At 57.3% G+C, this 21,405-nt stretch overlaps 4 protein-coding genes across 4 annotated transcripts; 2 read left to right on the top strand and 2 right to left on the bottom strand.

The window, feature by feature from the left end:
* Positions 1-481: 481 nt before the first annotated feature.
* On the top strand, positions 482-3,377 carry GUITHDRAFT_111510 (hypothetical protein; the record flags this gene model as incomplete). The annotated part of the gene is made up of 16 exons (XM_005829460.1): positions 482-520; positions 595-780; positions 828-868; positions 921-1,263; positions 1,320-1,427; positions 1,476-1,571; positions 1,621-1,707; positions 1,753-1,845; positions 2,058-2,101; positions 2,152-2,226; positions 2,393-2,464; positions 2,511-2,556; positions 2,667-2,750; positions 2,800-2,834; positions 3,057-3,106; positions 3,316-3,377. 16 exons carry the CDS (start codon positions 482-484, stop codon positions 3,375-3,377), a joined length of 1,461 nt encoding a protein of 486 aa, XP_005829517.1.
* An 89-nt stretch (positions 3,378-3,466) lies between these two features.
* On the bottom strand, positions 3,467-8,503 carry GUITHDRAFT_88072 (hypothetical protein; the record flags this gene model as incomplete). Its single annotated transcript, XM_005829459.1, has 4 exons — positions 3,467-4,282; positions 4,679-5,281; positions 7,109-7,273; positions 8,270-8,503. The coding sequence occupies 4 exons, from the start codon at positions 8,501-8,503 to the stop codon at positions 3,626-3,628; spliced, it is 1,659 nt and encodes a 552-aa protein (XP_005829516.1). The 3' UTR covers positions 3,467-3,625.
* A 5,803-nt stretch (positions 8,504-14,306) lies between these two features.
* GUITHDRAFT_111508 (hypothetical protein) lies at positions 14,307-15,990 on the bottom strand (the record flags this gene model as incomplete). Its single annotated transcript, XM_005829458.1, has 8 exons — positions 14,307-14,351; positions 14,464-14,535; positions 14,590-14,774; positions 14,817-15,012; positions 15,064-15,153; positions 15,202-15,678; positions 15,727-15,888; positions 15,937-15,990. 8 exons carry the CDS (start codon positions 15,988-15,990, stop codon positions 14,307-14,309), a joined length of 1,281 nt encoding a protein of 426 aa, XP_005829515.1.
* A 2,420-nt stretch (positions 15,991-18,410) lies between these two features.
* Positions 18,411-20,468, top strand: HSP70er (heat shock protein 70, ER luminal). Its single transcript, XM_005829457.1, has one exon. The coding sequence runs from the start codon at positions 18,431-18,433 to the stop codon at positions 20,417-20,419; it is 1,989 nt and encodes a 662-aa protein (XP_005829514.1). The 5' UTR covers positions 18,411-18,430; the 3' UTR covers positions 20,420-20,468.
* The last annotated feature ends 937 nt before the right edge of the window (positions 20,469-21,405 follow it).

Below are 21,405 nucleotides of genomic sequence, written 5' to 3'. Positions count from 1 at the left end.
CGGAGTATGATCCGATCATTCCGCCCCCCGCCCCCCGCGGCCCGGACTCTGCCAGGGCGCCGTCACTGGGCCGGGCCCGTGACTGAGCGGCTGGGCCCGTCGGCCGGGGTGACTGTTTTGCCTCATGCCTAGTCCGGGGCCGGGCCGCCCGGCCCGGACTACTGACAGTGAGGCAAAACAATGCCAGTCACGGTGGTCATCATGAAGCGAGGGGGGCTCGGCTGATATACTTGCGTAAACCAACCCGTACCTCGGCCGGCGAAGCATGTCGGACGGGAGCGATCAGGTAAAGGATGGGAGAGGATGGGGGGAGGGAGCAAGGGAGAGAGCGAGAGCGAGAGCGAGAGAGAGCAAGGGAAGAAGTGAGAGGAGGGAGATCTTTATGGGCAAGGCACGCAGTGACATGTGGGAGAGCACTTTGTTCAGTCTTGGCTGTTGCACGGACACGTGCGTGGGTTTCTTGGAGATGAAACGCGGGCAAATGTTGTGCTGGCTCGGAGGAGAAAGCTTCTTTCTACCAGTGTGAATGAGTTGATGGGAAACAGCATACTTAGGATTTGATGGCTTGACTGAACACTGACCAACTAGCCACAGGAAGAAACACGATCGAGGCAGAGCGACGGCAGTGACCAGGAAGAGCAGGACAGGGCTGAGAAGAAGGACGTGGAGGAAAGCGACAAGGAAGAGGACAAGGATAATGAAGACGAGAAACTAGATGAGGCACAAGTGTTTGGAGAGAACGACGACGACGATGACGATGACGACGACTTTGAATCGAGGGTGGGGGCGGAGTTGGATTTGCTTTTCGTTGTAATGTGTTGTAACAGAAGAAGCCAACGAAGAAGTCAAAGAGGAAGAGCTCTGACAGGTACTCTCGCATCTCTCTGTCATCCCAGCACTCACGCTGCTCTCCTCCACAGCGACCATTCTGATTCCGGCGATGACGGGGAGGGAACGAAACGCAAATCGCACAAGAGCTCTGGCCAAGGAAAGCACAAGAGGACCAGGAGGGACAAGTCGGACGAGGACAGTGGCGACAATGCTCCAGACGAGCCCCCCACTTACCAGGACAGCGATGATGACGAGGAGGACGCGATCAACAGAGGGGACGTCGTCGATACCGAGACGGGCGAGGCAGTCACGAGCTCAAAGTTGAAGGGCAAGCGTCTTGGCAAACGCGACCAGAAGGAGCTGATGGAGAAGGAGAAGGAGCAGATGAAGAAGTTCATCAACGACCTCAAGAACGCTGCGCTCGATGACATGGTGCGATTGTGGGACTACGGTGGCATGTTGGCATCTGACGATCGCCGTGAATGCAGGAAGCGTACAAGAGGAGGCAGACGGCAATGAAGAAGATGGAGTTGCTTCCCAAGCTCGTGGAGGAAATCTCCAAGAGCCGCAAGCAGCAGATGTACATCGAGCTCGGCGTAAGACCTCTGCACCTGCTTGACCTTCGCTTGACTCTGCGTTCTCAGATCCTCAAGAGCATGAAGCTGTGGCTGGACCCGCTCAAGGACGGCTCCTTCAAGGACCGCGCTTCCAGCTTGCCGAACAAGAAGCTGCTGGCTGAGGTGGCAGCTGGAGGTGCTGGAGGTGCTGGGCTGACTGCTCCTGGTCCAGGTCTGCCAGCTGTTGTTGAAGCTCCCGCTGGAGTCTGGCAGGACAGGAACGGACGGCAAGATGTTCACTACTGACAACATGCAATTTGTGAGCTCGGGAGGTTATGTTCCTGCTCTGAAGTGCTGTCAACAGCTGCTTGACAGTGAGATCGCGCGCTCCGTCCGCTTCATCACCAACGCGTTTAAGGATGACATGTCTTGCGAAGCGTGCAGACTAGCGCAGAAGGTGAGGAGGAGGAGGAGGATTCAAGGATCAGGAAGGAAGGTTGGGAGGATTGCTAAGAGGAGGGGAGTAAGAGGGAGAGGGGAGGAGGAGAAGAAGAAGGAAGAGGAAGAGGAAGAGGAAGAGGAAGAGGAAGAGGAAGAGGAAGTGGAAGATCAAGGAGGAGGAGGAAGAGGAGGAGGAGGGTCCGAGATAGAGTTGACTTGAACTTGAAGGTGAGAGCCAAGTGGTCGCGCCTGGTCTACAAGAAGGCAGAAGGGTGACGCTCCTCTCTCGCGCGGGGTCGGGTGGAGCTGACGAGTCGCCCAGCTACAAGCACACGGCAGACCAGCAGGACGAGGACGACGAGCCGCACGTTATGCCTCACATCCCCAAGGCGAACAGGTGAGAGGGGAAGGAGGAGGGAGGAGGGAGGAGGGAGGAGGGAGGAGAGAGAAGGGGAGAGCAAGGAAAAGGGAAGGAGGGGGAGGACAAAGATGGGATGGTGAGGGGAGATTGGGAGTTGGAAGGAGGGGGAGGTACGAGTAGAGGGAAGCTGACTGAGGAGCAGGGAGTGGGAAAAGATGCCAGCCAACATCAACGCGAAGGGAGAGAAGGCGGCGAAGGGAGAATACGGCTTCCGGTGCTCCCCTCCTCCTCCTCCTTTTCTCAGGGCTGACGCCTGTCAGCTACGGCGCTTCTGTTCCTCGTCCCATGCTCTTTGACTTCACTATGGTGAGTTGGCGGCGTTGGCCTAGAGCAGAGCAGCAGAGCAGAGCAGAGCAGAACAGAGGAGGGGGAAGGAGGAAGAGAAGAGCTCGATGGGATCGTGAGCATCCAATCAGGCGCCCGAGAGCAAGATCGATGTGGAGGAGAGGCTTGAGAGCTCCAAGGAGAGGAATCGTGAATTGCGCGATCGTCTCATCAAGGTTCTACTCCTTTTTCTCTGCTGCAGTAGCTGGGAATGACACGTTGCAGGTCGGTATCGAACACAAGAGGGGCGACAAAGCTGGGTGAGCCTGCCTGCCTGCCTTTCCCTCCCTCCCTCCCTCCTTCCCTCCCTCCCTCCCTCCCTCCCCCTCCCTGTTCCCTCTCCCTCTCTCTCTCTTCGTCTACCCGTGCATCTCCCCATCTCAATCTCCCACCCTCCCTCTCTACTCTTCTCCTCCCTCCCTCTCCTCCATCCCGTTCTTCCCCTTCTCTTGCTCTCGAACGTTAGCTGACTCGCCTTACAGTCGCAACGAGCGAGCAGACGCCCCAGAGCTGAACCGCATGCACGTCGGAGGTGCCTGGAACTTCCTCTCCCTTCCTCCTCCTGCATCCTTCTTGCTCCCTTGCCTGCCCCTTCCCATCTTTCCTTCCCACTTTGCTTTGTCCTTTCTCGCCTCCCCCTCCTCACTTCGCACTGCCACTTTCTCTCCTCGTGCTCCGGTGCCTTCCCTCTCCTTCTTGTCGCTCCTCTCTCTCTGCCTTTTCGTGCTCACTCTCCTTCAGGCGTCGCTTCCAAGATCACGTCCATCGGGTGGGCAGAGAAGGAGGCGAAGAAGAAGAAGTGAAGGGGAGGAGGAGGAGGAGGAGGAGGAGGAGGAGGAGGAGGAGGAGGAGGAGGAGGAGGAGGAGGAGCAGCTGCTGCTCATGGCGAAGCCAACAGACATTTCTGATGTAATGAGAAAACTTCCAGACTAAAATACACGCTACGACTCGCCTAAAAACAACCCCCCGACCATTCTCCGCTCCTTCCTTCCTTGCTCCTTCACCCATCTGTTTCCTTTCATCCTCACCCTTTCTCTCCTCCTTCCTCTCTTCAGTTCCTCTTCTCCCTCCTCTCCCTCCTCAGCAGGAAGCTTGTCTGCTGCTCAGCGTTCGCCTTAGCCCACACCGCATGGTTCATCTTCAGCCACCTCTGCGTCGTCTCCCACGTCTTCAGGGACCTGCTCGCCGCGTCCAGCTCGAACAAGTTCCCGTCAAGGAGGAGGGAGGAGAGCAGCTTCAGGTGGACAAACGTGTGCGGTATGCCCAAGAGCCTGTTGGAGGTCAGGTTCACGTGCTCCAGCTTGTCCAGGACGTCGAAGACGAGGGAGGAGGTCTCGAGGTCGTTGTAAGCGAGGGAGAGGTAGGAGAGGCGGGAAGCCTTGGCGATGCTGGCGGGGAGGGAGAAGAGATGGTTGAAGCTGACGTCCAGTACCCTAAGGGCCACCAGGTCATGGAACATGTCGGGCAGCTCGCGCAGATCGTTCTGCTGCAGGTACAGCTCCTCCAGCCTCGTCAGCCCGCGGAAGGCTGAGCCGGCGATGTCCCTGATGGTGTTGTTGGCTGCGGAGAAGAGGAGGAGGGAGTGGAGGGAGCTGATGCAGGCCGGGAGGCTGCGGAGCTCGTTGCTGTTCAGGAAGAGCTTGAGGAGGCTGAGGTGCGCGAGGGAGGGCGGGAAGGATGTCAGCATGTTGTACCTCGCGTCCAGGAGCTCCAGGCGGGTGAGGAGGGAGACGTTGTCGCTGATGCGGCCGATCTGGTTGTAGGAGACGTTGAGGGTGCGCAGGTTGGTCATGCTGGCCAGCAGCTGGGGCGGCAGCTCGGAGATCCTGTTGCTCTCCAGGTTCACGTGCTCCATCCTTGGCAGGTGCTCCGCGAGCATGTCGGGCACCTCGAGCAGGAGCTTCGCGCGCAGCGAGAGGCTCCCGGTCGCCACTCCCTCCTCCACTAGCGCGTGGAAGGACGAGACGCTCTCTTCCCCCCTCTCCACCAGCTCCATCGGGGCCCCTCCGGCGTCGTGAAAGACCTTGAGGTAGTTGATGACGGCCAGCGTTCCCTTCCTCACGACGGCGTCGGGAGGGAACAGGAGCGGGTTGTTGGCGACGACGAGGGTTCGGAGGGCGGTGAGATGCCCGATAGGAGGCAGCTGGGTGAGCTGGTTGTTGGAGACCCCGAGCTCCGTCATGCTGCTCAGGTTCCCGAGCTCTGCTGGCAGCTCCTGCAGGCGGTTGGAGGAGGCGCGGAGGCGGGTAATGCTGGTGAGGAGTCCGATCTGCGGAGGGAGGAACTCCAGGAAGTTGTCAGAGAGGAGAAGGTCGGTCAGCGACTCGAGGCCTCCGATGCCGATGGGCAGAGAGGCGAGCTGGTTGGAGGAGATGCGGAAGGAGGGGAGGTACTTCATGAAGCCCAGCTCGACGGGGAGCTGGAGGATGTTGTTGTTGAAGAGCCGGAGGTCTTGCATCAGCGTCAGGCGCCCGATGGCCTTGGGAACTTCCTCGAGGAGGTTCTCGTGCAGCCGGAGGTGCGTCAGGCTGGTGCAGCTGCCGATCTCCTGGGGGAGGAGGAGGAGCCTGTTGTTGTTGAGGATGAGCTGCTTCAGGTTGAGGAGCAGCCCGACACCCGCGGGGAGCTCGACGAGGGAGCAGTGCTGCAGGTTGAGGAAGGTCAAGGACGTAAGCCTGCCGATCTCCTCAGGGATGAAGCTGAAGCTCTGTGAGTGGAGAGAGAGGGAGGTCAGCGAGTCGATCTCGCAGACTTCAAGGGGGACGGCGCTGAACCTCTGACCGCTGATGTCCAGCTCCCGCGTCCACCACGCGCTGTCCATCTCCCGCATGTACCGCACGATGGCGCTGACCCCTCGGCTGAGGATCTCGGGGGGAGGGGAGACGATGTCGTTGCCCGCAAGGTCGAGGCGCAGGAGGAGCTGGAGATCCCCGAGCCAGTAGGGCAGGCGAGAGATGTTGCAGCCCTGAAGGCTGAGGTGGGTGAGGCTGGTCAGGCCCCTCAGGTAGGTCGGGAGGGAGGCGATGCTGTTCCCATCCAGCAGCAGCGACTTGAGCCCGTTCCGCAGGGTCCCCGTGCCCGCAAACTGCATGACGTCAGCCGAGACGTAGGTGATGTTGAGGTCGCTGAGGTCTAGCACTGCAGTCTGCTGCGCCTGGTGGAGCCTGAAGAGGTACTCGAGCATGGAGAAGAGGCCCTGCCGTTGAATCTCCGGGGGAGGGCTGCGGAGCCCGTTGTCCTCTACGTCGAGCGTCACGATCCTCCCTCGCGCCAGCTCATGGAGCTCGCAAGGAAGCTCGGTGATGTAGTTGTTGCGCAGGGAGAGCCTCCTGACGTTGGTCAGGGAGCACATGGAGGGAGGGACGAAGTTGATGAGGTTGTTCGAGAGGTCCAGAGTCTCGAGATTGGTCAAGCAAGTGACCAGCCCGCTGATCTGCCGCAGACAGTTGCAGCTCAAGTCAAGCTCCGCCAGGGCCGTCAAGTCTCGCACGTCCGGAAAGATGACAGTGAGCTGGTTGTTCCGCATGTGGAGGGACTGGAGGAGGGAGAGGGACCCGAGGCTGTAGGGCATCCGCTTGAAGAAGTTGTGCGAGAGGTCGAGCTGCCGCAGGCGAGTCAGAGCAGCGAACGAGTCCGGGAGGCCCAGCAGGAAGTTGCTGCTCAGGTCAACCAGCACCAGCTCCCGCAGTGCCGAGACGCCTTCGCTCAGCATCTCCATCCCCATCCCTTTCAGCTTGAGCGCCGTCAGCGCTGTTATGCTCAGAACCTCCTTGGGCAGCAGCTTATACGGTCGGTGGGAGAGATCCAGCCATCGAGTGCCGACCAGCCCCTCCTCCTCCTCCCCCCTAGCGTTCAGGCAGGTGCGCAGGAACTCAAGGAGAACTCCAATATCGTCTGTAAGGGTGAGGTCGAAGAGCGGGGACCGCAGGATGTTCTTCTTCAGGTTCAGACGCCGCAGATTCGTCAGCCTGCAGAGCTCCAACGGCACCGTCGTCAGAGAGTTCGAGCTCAAGTCCAGCCTCTCCATGTCCAACAGTCTGCACAGGGCGACCGGGATGCTTCGGATCAGGTTGTTGCAGAGCTCGCAGACGCGCAGCTTCGGGAAGGAGAGGATCTTGTCGGGAGTCTGGAGGACATGTCGCAGGAGGTTGAAATTGGCCCCCAGCTCCGTCAGGGAGGTGAGGGAGGTGAGGGAGTCGGGGAGCAGGCCGAGGTAGTTGTGGTCGACCCGCAACCTCGTCAGCCCTGTCATGTTGCTCATGGCCGGGGGGAGGACAGTGAGATGGTTGGAGGACAGGCAAAGATCTGTGATCATGCCCTTCTCCGAGATGTCGAGAGGCACGGACAGCAAGTTGCTGCCGCGCACATCCAGCACGAACTCCCTCCTAGCATGGTAGAGCTTCCCAAGGTACTCCACGATGGGCCGGCAGCCTCGTTGGACGATGGCAGGAGGGGGAGACCAGAGGACGCAGTTCATGACGTCGAGAAAGGAGAGCTTCGAGAACAGTCCGACTTCGTCCGGGATCCTCCTGACCTTGGGGTTGTTCCTCAGGCTAAGGTGCGTCAGGTTGGTGAGCCTCCCCAGCGACTCCCCGTCCAGCTCCTCGATGGCGTTGTTGGAGAGGTCGAGGTAGGTGAGGGAGGTTAGGAAGTGAACTTCGGGTGGCAGACAAGTCAGCCGGTTGCCCTCCAGCCGCAGCTCTTGCAGCTGCGAGAGCGGGTCAAGCTGCCATGCCCAGTCGGGGACGCGACCGAGGTGGAGAGCATGGGGAACGAGGCACTGACTGGCGTCACCCGAGAGCTCGAAGCCGAGCAGTGACTTGATCCCGTTGTTGGCAAGGTTCAGAGCTCTCAGGCTCTCCCTCCTCATCTCCCCCATCCCCGTCCAGTCTCCATGGGGGAACTCGAACGTCCTGAGGAAGACAGGAACCTCTGGCACGACCTTGAACTTGTCCTTGACCGTCTTCCTGCCCTTGGTGTATCCCTTCTGAACCAGGACGCGGTCAGGAGGAACCGAGAGGTTCGTCAGGTCCAGGCTCCCCGTCAAGATCGCCGCGTCTACCCTGTCCAGGTACCTCAGCATCGCCTTCGTCCCTAAGTCGCAGATGTAGGCAGGAGGAGTCTTGACGTCGTTGCCCTCCACGCGGAGCTCGACGATGCTGCTCAGCCTCCCTAGCTGCGGCGCCAGCGCGGTGAAGACGTTGTCGCGAAGGTCAAGGATCTGAAGCTGGGCGAGCCTCGTGATGTCGACAGGGAGAAACTGGATCCTGTTGGCGTTGATGGAGAGCTTCTGGAGGAGGACGCAGGAGGAGAGCTCCTCGGGGAGCTCGAGGAAGAGGTTGTGGGAGAGGGAGAGAGTCTTGAGTCTCGTCAGCTTCCTGACCCCCGGCTGCAGCTTCTTGATCTCGTTCTTGGAGAAGTCAACCTTCTCCAGGCTGACGAGCCGGCTGAGTGCCGGAGGGATCTCAGTGAGGAGGTTGGCCCCGAAGTTGATGTCCGTCAGCTTCTTCAGCCTCTCGATCAGCTGCGGGACCTCGGGGATGCGGTTGTGGTGGAAGTGGAGGACCTTGAGGTTGGCAAGGCTGAAGATGCACTCAGGGACGAAGGAGAACGCGTTCCTGGACAAGGTGAATGTGGCCAGGGACTGGGCCGACTTGAAGGAGGCCGGGATGTCCGACAGGTTGTTCTGATCCACAGACAGGTACTTGAGGGTAGTCCGCTGCCCCAGCGTCTCAGGGAGAGCCTCCAGGTTGTTGCAGTCCACCCTCAACTTGGTCAGGCTCGACAGCTGCTCGATCTCAGGTGGGATGTCGTCGAGCTGGTTGTGGTCAAGCTGGAGGGTCTTGAGCACGTTGAGCTCCCACAGGCTGACGGGGATGGGGGACTCGATCCTGTTGGAGGACAGGCTCAGTGACTTGAGCCGCTGCATCCTGCCCATCAGGGGGTCGATCTCGTCCAGCAGATTTCGGTCTGCTATCAGATGCTCCACATGCAGGCAGTCCAGCACCTGGCAGGCCGCGTCACTCTCCCTCCTACGTCACACCCTCCCTGCTCCCTGACCTGTTTGGGTATGTAGGGCAGATCCAGCCCGCTGATGTCGATCTTGAGGCTGATTTTTCCTTCTATCACCCGCTCCGTGATCAGCCGCCTCGTCTCGATGGGGATCCCCAACCTAGCTTTCCCTTGCAGTCTCCTTCAAAGTTCACCAAAGTCAAGAGGACGAAATGAAAGCAACTGCGCGCAGCAGGAGGAGACACAAGCATCGAGGCAAAGCAGCGACAAGCCCGTCTGCAGAGCTTGTCTTTGACAAGTTGCGCAGACAGGAAGTCAGCAGGGGGGGGGGGGAGGTGGTACGTACTCTTCGTCCACCATTACTCTATCAAGGTTCAAAGAGACAAGAAAGAAGGTTCAGAAAGCTCGCTGCTTCTCGTTCAAGGTGCAGATGATCGCTGCTTTACCCTTTGGCGTTGCTCTTCTTCTTTTCTCTCTTCGGGAGCCTGTCCGGCAGGTCGTCGTCGTCCGAGTCGTACACCTTCTGTCGTCTACACCAGGCCCCCCGCAAGTCAGTGAAGACAGCAACACAGGCACACTTCATCATCACATCTTGTACGGCCCCTCGTCCAGATCCTGCCATGATCGTCACCTGTCGCCCTCTGGCAGCAAGAGCAGAACCCACATGAACATCTGTCTCCGTCATCCCAGCGTCCGAGGGCCCTTCGTCGTCGGTGAACTCCTCCAGGACCGTCTCATCTCCCGCGGAACCCCTGCCACCATGCAGCTGCTCGTCAGAGCTGCTCTCCGAACACCAACATAGCAGAAGCAACCACTTCCTCCCAGCTTCTCCCCCTTCACTTCATCATCCTCCCTCCCTCCCTCGCCTCCCTTCCTCCGTCTCCTCCCCCCGTCTCCTCCTCCCTCACTTTGGATGGACGTCGTCCAGCACTGGGAACTGCGTGAAGCCTTCAGGGACTTCATTTCCCTCCAGGAACTCGATCCATTTCACTGTGGCAGGGAGCGAAAGCTCCATCCCGATCTCCCCCTTGAAGCTCTCGCTCAGCAGCGTGTCCTCCTTCTCCTGCCTCCTCATCGGCGAGCTGTCCACTCCCAGGTACGGCAACCCAACAGCAGGGGCAGGAAGCAGCGCCGCCGGCAGCCCCAGCGACTCCTCCCACTCCACCTCCGCCCTTCGGACGATCCTCTGCTTGTGCCGCAGCGTGCTCTTCCTCAGACGGTTTATCAGCTCCCGCGAGATGCCGAGGCCGCCCAGAGCGACGTCAAACATCTCCTCGGAGATGGTTCCGTCCACCATCTCCTCCTCCACCCTCCCGATCGCCGCGCGCATCGTGTGCGAAAGTTCGCTCGCCTGCATCTGCCCCATGTAGATCCTGGCGCGGATGCGGAGCAGCTCCTCCAGCGCGCGCGCGTCCCGCTCGTCCGCGTCCTTGATTGCATTCAGCCTGTTCTGCTGATCCATCATCCTCCTCGCCCGCCACCGCTGCTCCGCCGTCAGCCTCCGCTCCTTCATCAGCTTCTTCACGTGCCTCTCGTAGATGGCCATGGTCGGGTCGAGCTTCCCCTCTCGGAACAGGAGCGCTCCAGGGCGGTGGTCCTTGAGCAGGACGAGCAGGTGGGGAGGGAGGCGACTCTTCAGCAACCCCTGCCTCACCCCACGTGCCAACTCCTCCCTCAGCTTGTTGACCTGCTCGTCTGCCTTGTGTTGCAGCTCATCAATACGACGCAGGAGCACTTTGCCCTCGCTCTCCCCGACCCCCTCCAGCTCCACCTCCATCTCCCGTGACTTCCTGTACACCTTCAGGACTTCGCTCATCCTGTCCAGCCACAGGCAGATCTGGGGGTCGATCAAGCCCTTTTCCCACAACACGAGCAGAGGCTCTTCCGCTACGATCAGGTTCTGGACATGGCGGGGGAACCGCCGCAACTTCAGCTCCTGCCCTCCGATCCCCTTGTCCAGCATGCTGGCCAGCACCTTCTCCTTCACTATCACCCCATCAGCTATGGCGCCTTGGAGGAGCTCGATGGCCTGAGCCTCGCGCTCTGACCCGACACGTCCAGCCTCCACCTCATCGATGAGGCTCTTGGCTTCGTTGATCTTGCCGTCCACGGCCTCCATGCCGTAGATGGCTTCGCACACCGTCAGCTCCGTCAGCCCCTCCCTCCACAGCTGCAGCATCGGAAACTTGGCGCTCATGATGTTGCGGAGGTGGACGGGGAGGGCATGGCGAATGGGCTTCACCTTGTCGCTGAAAAGCTGCTTCCTGTAGACCTTCATGCGGTACAAGGCGTCCTCCAGCTGCTTCTGAGCTCGTTCCGCCATGTCGGCAGCTCTTCCCATCTCGCTATCCTCTGCGCTCTTCGTGCTCTCGAGCTTCTCGTAGGCCTGGTCGATCGATTCGTTGATCTCCACCACCTCCTCCAGCAGAGCGTTCAGCAGGTGCCTCTCATCCTCCAACAGGAGGGACAGCTCCTCGTCCGTGCGGCTCATGTCAAGTGACGAAGCAGCTCCTCCTTGCTGCAAGATCCGTTCCCGCCGGGCCGCTCGCTCCCTTGCCCTCCTTGCCTCCACCTCCATCATCTCCGTCTTGGCTTTCACGGCCTCGATCCTCGCTCGATCGTACAGGGTCTGAGCAGAGGTGGTCTCGGTCAGGAAATCCTGGAGGGGCTGGGAGAGGAAGTCAAGTCGGAGGTCGTTCCTCGCTCGGAAGGAGGTCCTTAGCGCTATCGTCCGGCTCTCAGCGTTCATGATCAGCCTCTGTGCGTCTTGCCGCAGACTCTCCGTGCCCAGGGCGAGCTCAGAGGCCTTGAGGAGGAGCTCACGGGCCTTGGAGATGTCCTGGTAGATCTCTCTGACCTCCACCACCACATGCTTTCTCAGCTTCTTGACCTCGTTAGCGATCATCTCCTGCGTCATCCCCACCTGCTCCCTCCCCTGCGTCTTGTGCAGCGTCTCCATCATGCTCTTGATGTTGAGCAGCATTGACTCACCCTCCTGCAGTCTCTCCTTGAACACCTCCTCGTCCCGGTACTTCGCCAGGTGGTCGGCGAGCTTGACGCTGGCCTCCTGCAGCCTCGAGCTGTCGTCCTCCGACGACTCTGAGACCTCAAGAAGAACTTGCTGGATCCAGTCTGAGTCGACCGCGACAGCAGCACTGTTCTGCTCCGTTCGCCCCACTTGCTCCCTCCTCACATTCGTCCTTATACTCCGACTGTAGGGAGACCCACTATCTCTTCCCCGAGCTCCTGTTCCATCCTGTCACTGCAAGGAAGGAAGCGAGAGGTCCTCCAACTCACCCTGGGATCCTAGGAGGAGCAACTCGTTCTTCTTCTTCAACTGCTCAAGGCGAGCCTGTAGGGGAGGTCAAGCTCCTCCGGGCCCTCGAGCATTCATCACCTCCAGGGAGTTCCTCTCGCTCGGTAGGTTGCGAATCTTATCCGCGTAGTTGGCATGAATCCGGCTCAAGACCCCTTCGAAGTCACTATCCACCTTGCCAAGAATTCAGATGGAGCGGAGATCGATCGTAAGGCTCAACAGACATTCTCTGCCTCTGTCTTGGATTCCGATCCGGATAGCGAGTCGAAGGACGCGCTCTGCTCGGAGCAGTCGTGAGCAGACTAAGAGTCTCGAAGCAGGATGCAACACCTTTGTGCTCGCCTTTCCCTGCTTTGAGAGCTTCCGCTTCTTCCTCGCACTCTTCAGTCTCCTGCGACTTGTCAAGGAAACGAGCGGTTGCTGCAGGAACAACACCTGGCACCATCCTTGGATCCCTTGGCTGACATCTCCATCATCATCTTCTTGACTTGTATCTCGTCTTTGTCAAGGTACTTCGCCCCTTCATCCTACCAATCTTGCTCACCCTCAGACGATGGTTTCTGGCTCAGTGTACCTTCTTCTCATCAGCCTCCAAGTTCGATCCGGGCTCGAGCAAGCTCGCGAGGACTCCCAGGAGTGTCTTGTATTTCTGTAGAGAATCAGAAGAAGAAAGTTTGTCTCTAGCTCACCTGAGGGATCGACGAGGCATTCAAGTCAAGGAAGAGCAAATTGTTCTCACTGCTCGCTGCTGTCGAGTAGCGGCGGATGCCTCCGAGCTTCGCTGTGGGTGCAAGACCATCACAATACGAGCATCGTCTCCTCCACGCTCCAGCACAATCAGTTCGCACCTGCATGTAGGCACTGCTTGCGAAGCCTGATGGCTTCTTCCTGCAGCCCTTTGACTTGAAGGGATCGCTTCAAACCTTCCTTGTTCTTCTCCGAGCCATTCGTTGCTCCTCCCTTCTTCACGTCGCTGCCATCGGCTGCTGCATCTTTCTTGCCTACCATCCGATCATGAGGACGAGAGCTTTCGGAAGAGCACTCACCCCCCCCCTTGCTAAGGTAGTCTTGCAGGATGACCTGCAGCAACGTCAGGCAAGCCAGGGGCCCTCACTCGTGCGCACGTTGTGCTTCTTGAGAGCATGCTTCATGATCCTAGCTTCCTTGTCGAATAACGACATACAATCAGAGGTCAAGATAGGAAGAACCTGTTGTTCCCATTCACACATCCAAAGGTATCCACAGTCCAAACTTACATCCAGGCCCTTCCGTCTGCAGTCCTTCTGCCAGTCCAGGAGTCTCAGCACAGCTTCAGTTTCAGGTTGGAAAGTGTCTTCTGTCGGGTCTTGTGAAGATGAGAGGACGCCATCAAACGACGATGCCGCCCGAGATTGAGCGAAAGTGCTCAGCCTGTCTAGAATGAAGATGTCTCGCTTTGCTGCGTTCCTGACTTCAGAGGGCGTGCTAGACCTTAGCGAATCGCTCTTCTTCCGTTTTGTGGCAGGGAGCGGCTTCACAGGACCCTTCGTTTCGCTCCGTCTGATACGCGGCAGCCTGTCATATCCACCCTCCCTTAGTTTCTTCAAGGCCTCTCGAGCATTCAGCTCGTTCTGCTTCCTCAGTCGCTGCAGGGCTTCCTCGGACACTCTCTTGGAGGTGCTGAAGCCGAAGATGTCATCGTCCTTGTCGTCTTCCTCGTTGCCCCTCTCCATGTTGGTTGAGAGGCTTGTAAATGCGTACCACACGGAAGCTATCTCCGCATTACAATAGTCTGCCTCTCTTCAACGCCACGACAGCCTTCAGTGCTGCCTCCTCCCCTCCTCCCTTGCTTGCCCTCTCCCCCATCGCTGTCCTTCCTCCCCTCTTCGTCTTCCTCCTCTGACCTCCTCGGATTCGCCATGAACGTACGAGTGGGTGGGGCGGCGCTAAACTGCCATGTCGTTGCGACCGTTACATCCGGCCGCTTGCACGGAACGGCGGCCCGGCGGGGCCCGGGCCTGCTCCAACTTTCAGTCACGGTGGCCGCCACTTGGAGTGGCCTGGGAGACTTTTACTCAAAGGTACAGTGAGACCAGTCTTTGACTTTGACAGAGTGACCAACTTGATTTTACCTATCAAGACTCACTTCCGCGCGGCTTACTAAGTTGGTCGAGCAGCCTGACGGTGGCGCGGCCCTGCCCGAGCCCGGGGTTGCCAAGCCCCCGGCTGCAAGTTAGTCGCTGAGATCGAATCAGGAATCATCAGCGACAAGTTGTGGGCTTTCTGAGCATATCATCCGATAGAAAACTTGGTAAGGAACACTCCCGAATCCGACATGCCAGTGAGAATCCAACATATTTAACATCAATTTACATTACAACACTGTGACATGAGTCAACTTGCCGGGCTCAGTGCATGAGTCGAACTAATGAGCGTCAAGGTCGATTGCAGTCTTTCTGTACGCGAACTCCTGAAGGAAAGCGTGAGGTTGTATAAGAGGGACCCCAAGGCTACTAGAACGATCATAGAGCCTCGGAATCAACTTGCTGATTGTCCATCATGAAACTTGACATGGAGCTCACCTGCCTCAACCTCCAGTACTCAGGGTTCGGCCGGAAGGACGTTTCATCCTCCTCTCTTCCATTGGGATTTGCCTACACGGATGAGGTCAGGAGGAGTGGCTCGGCAGCGGAGACAGTCTTGCGAACCTTGGGGCTGCTCTTGCGTGAGGTGTCGGACGAGTCAGCGGTCTCTGCATCCTCTGCAAACATCACGGAGATTCTCTTCTTAGAGAAGACGGGAGCAGAAGAGACGGTGGGGATGATCCTGGCAAGCTGATCCGATGGATTTCTCCGCCTTCCACTTGCTCCCTCCATGTCCGTGTCGAGGAGCCCTGCTGCTTGTAAGAGGGCCCAAACATGCCGAGCAGCCTCACCAGATTGCTTCATCAGCTTCCACAGCTCCCATTCGACAGTACTTTCATGCTTGACAAGCTTGCTCGTGGTCAACGACCCCTTGAAAGCTGAATCATGCTGTGATAAGAACGCGTAATGGGACGTCTTGGTCTGACTCTTCCCCCGAGATCTTCTCTCTTGTTGAGGACGGGTGGAGGAATTTCCACTCAGTCGCCCCTAGAAAGTGAAAAGTCAAGCTCATGCTCAGAACCTCCATAAGCACCAGACCTTCATGCGTTTGATCATCGCTTTCAGTGCGTGTGCTTGCACCGACCCGATCGAACTGATCTCGGATGCCTCCAGCATGTCTTTGATACACTGCACGTGAAACTCAAGAACAACACCGCTCAACTGCAACTGATATACCTCACAGAACTGCAAGAAAGTCAGGCGCCATTCTGACTTGACATCTTCCCCTTCCGTAGCATTCGAACGAGCCCACATCGAGAAGGCAAACAGTGCCGCGCCCTTCTCAATGTGATAGTGGAAGCCGAGCGACTTGATGAGGCTGAGGTAAGACTTCGCAGTGAGAACAGGTTGTAGCCAAGACTGCGCGTCTTCTTCTGAGAAAGCTGTTGCTGTTGCTCTAGACAGATCAGTCGACTGCTCTCCCTTGACGGAAGAGAGGTCGGTGATGTGAAGAGACTGATCTCCTTCTTGATTTCTTCCTGAGTCTGCAAAGCTGAGAGCTTTCTCATGAAGGAACGAGTATAGCTCTTCGACATCTCCTATATGCCCCGCAGATGGCTCGTGAACCGATTGAAGCTCGATCACGGATTGGGATGCGTCTTGGCTCGACAACTCCCTTCTCATAGCTGTGATCTGTGATAAAGCCAGCTTCTTCTGGATACAAAGGCAATCAGCAACATCGATTGCCTAAGATTGAATGACCTTTGCCTGAATAGCCCGCAACTCACTCTCCAAGTTTTTCAGCCTATCGTCCACGGGGGGACCTCCTACAGACAGAGCTTTTTCAGACACGTTGGAACGGGAGACCGTTGCCCACCTCCTGAACGGCTTCTTGGTCCTTCCTGGAGCAGAGCGATGTGATCGCTGCAAGGGTTCAACGTAAGTTGGATGAGGCACTTTCCTTTCTCAAACCTTAGCTCCTGACGAGCTTGCTTTACTTGCTTCACCTGTCATGACCAGGATCATTCCGCAAAGCAAATGTATCAGCCCTGATCTCACCTTCTGTCTAAGAATGCTCCGAGATTCGTTCTTGGCTACGGTGATATCTTGATTTAGACGTTTTTTTGTCTGGAAAGATTCCTTTTGTAGTGAGTTCAATCTTTTTTCTATTTGTCTGATGCTCGTTTGTTCATCTTGTTCTTGCTTCCATCCTGCAGGAAAGATGCATCGGATCACCATCATATCGAAGCTGCAAGTCAATCCTACCAGACTTCATAACTTGCTTGACTCTAGCCTCCAAAACTTCAACTTCCGTCTGAAAGACGTGCGAAGTGCCCTCGCGCCTACCCCGTTGACTTGAAGTTGATCTTGAGGGGGCTCTCTTCAGCTTCGTATGAAGGTTCGAGCTGCGGTAGTCCTCTATCAGTCCTCTCTCCAGCTCTGTCTCAAGAGAGCTCGTTCCAGATCGACCAGGAGAGTCCAGCAGCAAGCTGGCCATGTCGTTCAAGTCTAAGTTATCTATGTCCTCCGAGCTCCTTAGTTTGCGGGGATGGAGACTGCCCGACAGAGAGGTAGAAGGACGAGGAGGCAGGACCTCAGATGACCTTCTTCTCACCATAGACAGGGAAGAGCTAGGCCTCCTCATGCTGGCTTCTGGGCCATCCAAGGCTCCCCCACGCCTCTGACGCCAGTCCTGACGGTCCATTCTTTCCAAAACCATTGTGACTAGCCGTTGGACACATCCCCCTCATTCCCTCAGGCCTGGCCGCGCACCGGCTGGCGCACCGCCGGGGCCCGGGTGACCGACTCGGGTCGGACGGTCACTGGGTGCCACGGTGCCGCCCGGCGGCCCGGGTGCCGCACCGTCCGATCGGACGGTGACGGTGGTGGCGGCGTGCCGCGCTGCGGCGCGGCCGCAGTAGGCCCGGGACTCCGGCGGGTGCACCGTGGCAGCCGCCGCCGCGCAGTGGCTTCACCCCGGCGGCCGGGCGGCCGCCCTCCGGCGACGTCCGTGACGGTGGCAGCCGCCCGACGGGGGCCGCGCGGCGCGCGGCGCGCGGCCGGGCTCACCGTCGGACCGTCGGCCTGCCATGTGCCACGGTGCGGCCGCGCTCAGCGGCTGAGGGAGCCTGGAGGCAAGGCGCCCCGATGGTGTGGTGTGGTTGATTGGTCCTGAGATGCCTGGCTGTCGGACTGTCTCGGAGACAGTCCGATTCCGGGCGGCCCGGACGGCAGTGACGGTCACCGTGCACGGTGCTCGGAGCCGCCCGGCTCAGTGTGGCCGCCGCGGGCTGGTGCGAGTGCCGATTACGGTAACTAATAATAATGGCCCGGTGTAGTAGTGAATTCTCTGAACTTCTCTAAACTTCTCTAAACTACCCTACCCATCAATATCCAAGAAATAACAGGGTACTGCTTGGTCCACACCTAGCCACTGGCCACCCAAGAATCACCTACTTGACCCCTCCATTCTCCCATAAAAGTACCCACTTTTCCTGCCTCCCACCTCACCCCTACCCCAAATTCCCACAAACGGCTTGGCTTGACTTCTTTATACCCTTCATCACCCACCCCATGTATTAGAAGTGTCACCCCACCCACATTTTTTTCAGACGAAAGAACCGAACCCTATCATTTCCCAAGGAATGCAGATAAATAACCCCTATTTTGACATCTCTAAACCACCCGTACCCATTTTCAACCTCTTGCACGAGAAAACCTTTGGGGGTAGGGGCAGCGCCTGCCCTGATGGAACTCAAGCCCGAACAGCAACTACCCCTATTTACCCCCATCGTACCCCCCTCTCATCCCTTTAGATGTACCCACCCTTGCCTCTACCCACCCCCTCGGAACCTTCCAGATCAGTCGTTACAAGACGGTACAAAAAGTCGTTACAGATGACGTGTCCTCTGACGTGGCTAGACCGGGGTCACGTGTTCTCTTAGCTTAGCTTTCCCCCCCTCCCCATCCCACTACCGTCAGCCCCCCCGCCGGTACCTGCCATGCTCCTCCCGCGATGCATGTCGCCGCTGCCCCGCGTTTCCTCTCCCGATCAATGTGTCCTGTGCTTCACACTGAAGATGATACTCCTTGTGTTGCATGCTGATGTTCCCATTGCAAAGCTTTCGTCCCCTCGTTTCTTGCCGGCCTCCTGTTTTTGGGTGGCCTCCATTTGCTGTGGTGTGGTTGATTGGTCCTGAGATGCCTGGCTGTCGGAAATTCTCAATGAAAGCTCATCCAAGACTTGTACATTGCACGTGTTGCTCGCTTTCAGTCTGATTGCGTTTGAAAAGTGTGTCCGGGAATAGAGAGTCCAATGGAATGTTCTGGAACATTTTTTCCTGCACTTGCACATTTGTTTGATGTGTTGCATGCATGCATGAGGCTTCTTTGCAGTTCTTTTCTTTGTTTGGAAAGTCCGACCCTAACGACGTTTTTGTGTAGGTTGAGTAGCCGTAAGGTTACGATGTTCACTCGGAGGTCTGTCGCGTTTTTCGCAGCCTGTGCGGCACTAGTTTGCCTGGGCGTCAGAGCAGCTGAGGAGGGTCAGGTCGATACCACCATTGGTATCGATCTTGGAACCACCTACTCTTGCGTAGGTGTGTACAAGAATGGCAAGGTTGAGATCATTGCCAACGATCAGGGTAACCGTATCACCCCTTCGTGGGTTGCCTTCACCGACGACGAGAGGTTGATCGGAGATGCCGCCAAGAACCAGGGAGCCTTGAACCCTGAGAACACTGTCTTCGACGTCAAGCGCCTCATCGGCAGGAAGTATACCGATACCACTGTTCAGCATGACAAGAAGCTTCTTCCCTACGATATCGTTGACCAGGGGGGCAAGCCATACGTCCAGGTCAAGTTCAGGGGAGAGAAGAAGACTTACTCTCCTGAGGAGATTTCCGCCATGGTTCTCACAAAGATGAAGGAGACTGCTGAGGCATTCCTCGGCAAGGAGATCAAGAACGCTGTCGTTACCGTTCCTGCATACTTCAACGATGCCCAGAGGCAGGCCACTAAGGATGCCGGTACCATCTCTGGTTTGAACGTTCTCCGTATCATCAACGAGCCCACCGCTGCTGCCATTGCCTACGGTCTTGACAACAAGGGTGGAGAGAAGAACATCCTCGTGTTCGATCTTGGTGGTGGTACCTTCGATGTTTCCCTCCTTACCATCGACAACGGAGTCTTTGAGGTTATTGCTACCAACGGTGATACTCACTTGGGAGGAGAGGACTTCGATCGTCGTGTAATGGACTATGTTCTCAAGCTCTTCAAGAAGAAGTCCGGCAAGGATGCCTCCAAGGACAAGAAGGCTGTGCAGAAGCTTCGCCGCGAAGTCGAGCGTGCCAAGCGTGCTCTCTCCAACACTCATCAGCAGCGTATTGAGATCGAAGGGTTCTACGAGGGATCCGACCTTAGTGAGACCGTCACCCGCGCTAAGTTCGAGGAGCTCTGCATGGATCTCTTCAAGAAGACCCTTGGACCCGTCGAGAAGGTTCTCGATGACGCTTCCTTGAAGAAGAACCAGGTCGACGAGCTCGTTCTTGTCGGAGGATCCACCCGTATCCCCAAGGTTCAGCAGCTCCTCCAGGACTACTTCAACGGCAAGGAGCCCAACAAGGGAATCAACCCGGATGAGGCTGTCGCTTACGGTGCCGCCGTTCAGGGAGGTATCCTCTCCGGCGAGGGTGGCAAGGAGACTGCCGACCTTCTCCTTCTGGACGTTACCCCCCTCACCCTCGGTATCGAGACTGTCGGAGGCGTCTTGACCAAGTTGATTGGCCGCAACACTGTTATCCCCACCAAGAAGTCCCAGACCTTCTCCACTGCCCAGGACAACCAGCCCACTGTGTTGATCCAGGTGTTTGAGGGTGAGCGTTCCATGACTAAGGATTGCCATCTTCTCGGAAAGTTCGAGCTCTCCAACCTTCCCCCTGCTCCCCGCGGTGTCCCCCAGATCGAGGTGACCTTCGAGATCGACGCCAACGGCATCCTCCAGGTGTCTGCCGAGGACAAGGGAACTGGCAAGAGTGAGAAGATCACCATCACCAACGACAAGGGCCGTCTGAGCCAGGAGGAGATCGACCGTATGGTCCAGGAGGCCAAGGAGTACGAGGAGGAGGACAAGAAGGTGAAGGAGCGCATCGATGCCAAGAACTCTATCGAGTCCTACATCTACAACATCAAGAACACCATCAACGATGAGGACAAGATCAAGGGCAAGTTGAGCGATGAGGATAAGGAGACCCTCGAGGAGATTGTCAAGACCACCACCGAGTGGATCGACGAGAACTCCTCGGCCGAGAAGGAAGACTTCGATGAGAAGCAGAAGGAGGTCGAGAAGGTGGTGAATCCGATCATGTCCAAGCTCTATGCCGCTGGCGGAGCTGGTGGAGCTGGGGGAGGAGCGGCCGAGGAGGAGGAGGAGATGCCAGATCATGATGAGTTGTAATCTTATAATATTTGGGTTGAATAATGAACGGGTTGTTGTTACTCTGAAACTGTGCTCTCCTTCCATGAGCCCTCTGTCGACGTGTTGTTTCAGTGACACAACCGTATACAGCTGCTGATCTATGTTCACATGTATCGTTTGTTCCTGTGGTCTGAGTTCATTGCCTGTAAAGCTTCTCTAACAGAAGCTTCTTTCCTAACTCCTGCCAGTATCGTGTAATTTCCACTCCTTCCCAATGCCTGTGGCAGTGCAGTCAGAACCAACATCGTTGACATGCCGGACAAACAGATTCATGTCGCTGTTCAGCAGCTCCCCCATCTGCTTCAGACACTCCTCCTCTTCCCTCGTCATGCTCGCAACCGCAGTCCGCAAGTTCGCCTTCACTCCTGTCAGGCGCGTCGGGTCAGATGGCACTCACCTCCATGTGCTCTTGAGTAGCGAAGGAGATGAACGTCGTCGGCAGCCTTGAAAGGTGTCACTGGAATGCAAAGATGGTGGTAGCGATAGTGATGGGGATGGTGATGATCACAAAAAGGATGAGGATGAGGATGAGGATGAGGATGAGGATGAGGATTATCAAAAGGGGTGGGAGGAAGAGAGAAGGAGAAACTGCGAAGGATGTTGATTCTGATGACAGCTCACCTTTCATCTTGTAAGCAGAATTTCAGCGACAGGCTTGTAATGTCAACGTTCCTCTCCTGGCAGAACTTCGCCGCTCTGCTACATCTTTCCTTGATCTGCATACACTGTCACACAGCAAATTTGATTTTCTTTTTCTCGACCTGCTCCGACGCAGGATGCCACGCTGGAGGGCCTTGCCTGCAGTCCGATGGAGTTACGAGATCAGTCAGTAGGAGCGGGAGAGGAGAAGATCGGGAGCAAGGGAGGGGGCTGAGAGGGACAAGGGACAGGAGAAAGGAAAGGAAAGGAGGAGGAGGAGGAGGAGAGGAGGAGGAGGAGGAGGGTGAGGATGAGGATGATGATGA

This window comes from Guillardia theta (assembly GCF_000315625.1).
Source record: "Guillardia theta CCMP2712 unplaced genomic scaffold GUITHscaffold_52, whole genome shotgun sequence".
NCBI lineage: Eukaryota > Cryptophyceae > Pyrenomonadales > Geminigeraceae > Guillardia > Guillardia theta.
This window is presented reverse-complemented; position numbering and strand designations above follow the sequence as displayed.

Coding starts and splice junctions, on each gene's coding strand:
- HSP70er (XM_005829457.1), top strand. CDS start 18,431: ATGTTCACTCGGAGGTCTGTCGCGTTTTTCGCAGCCTGTGCGGCACTA.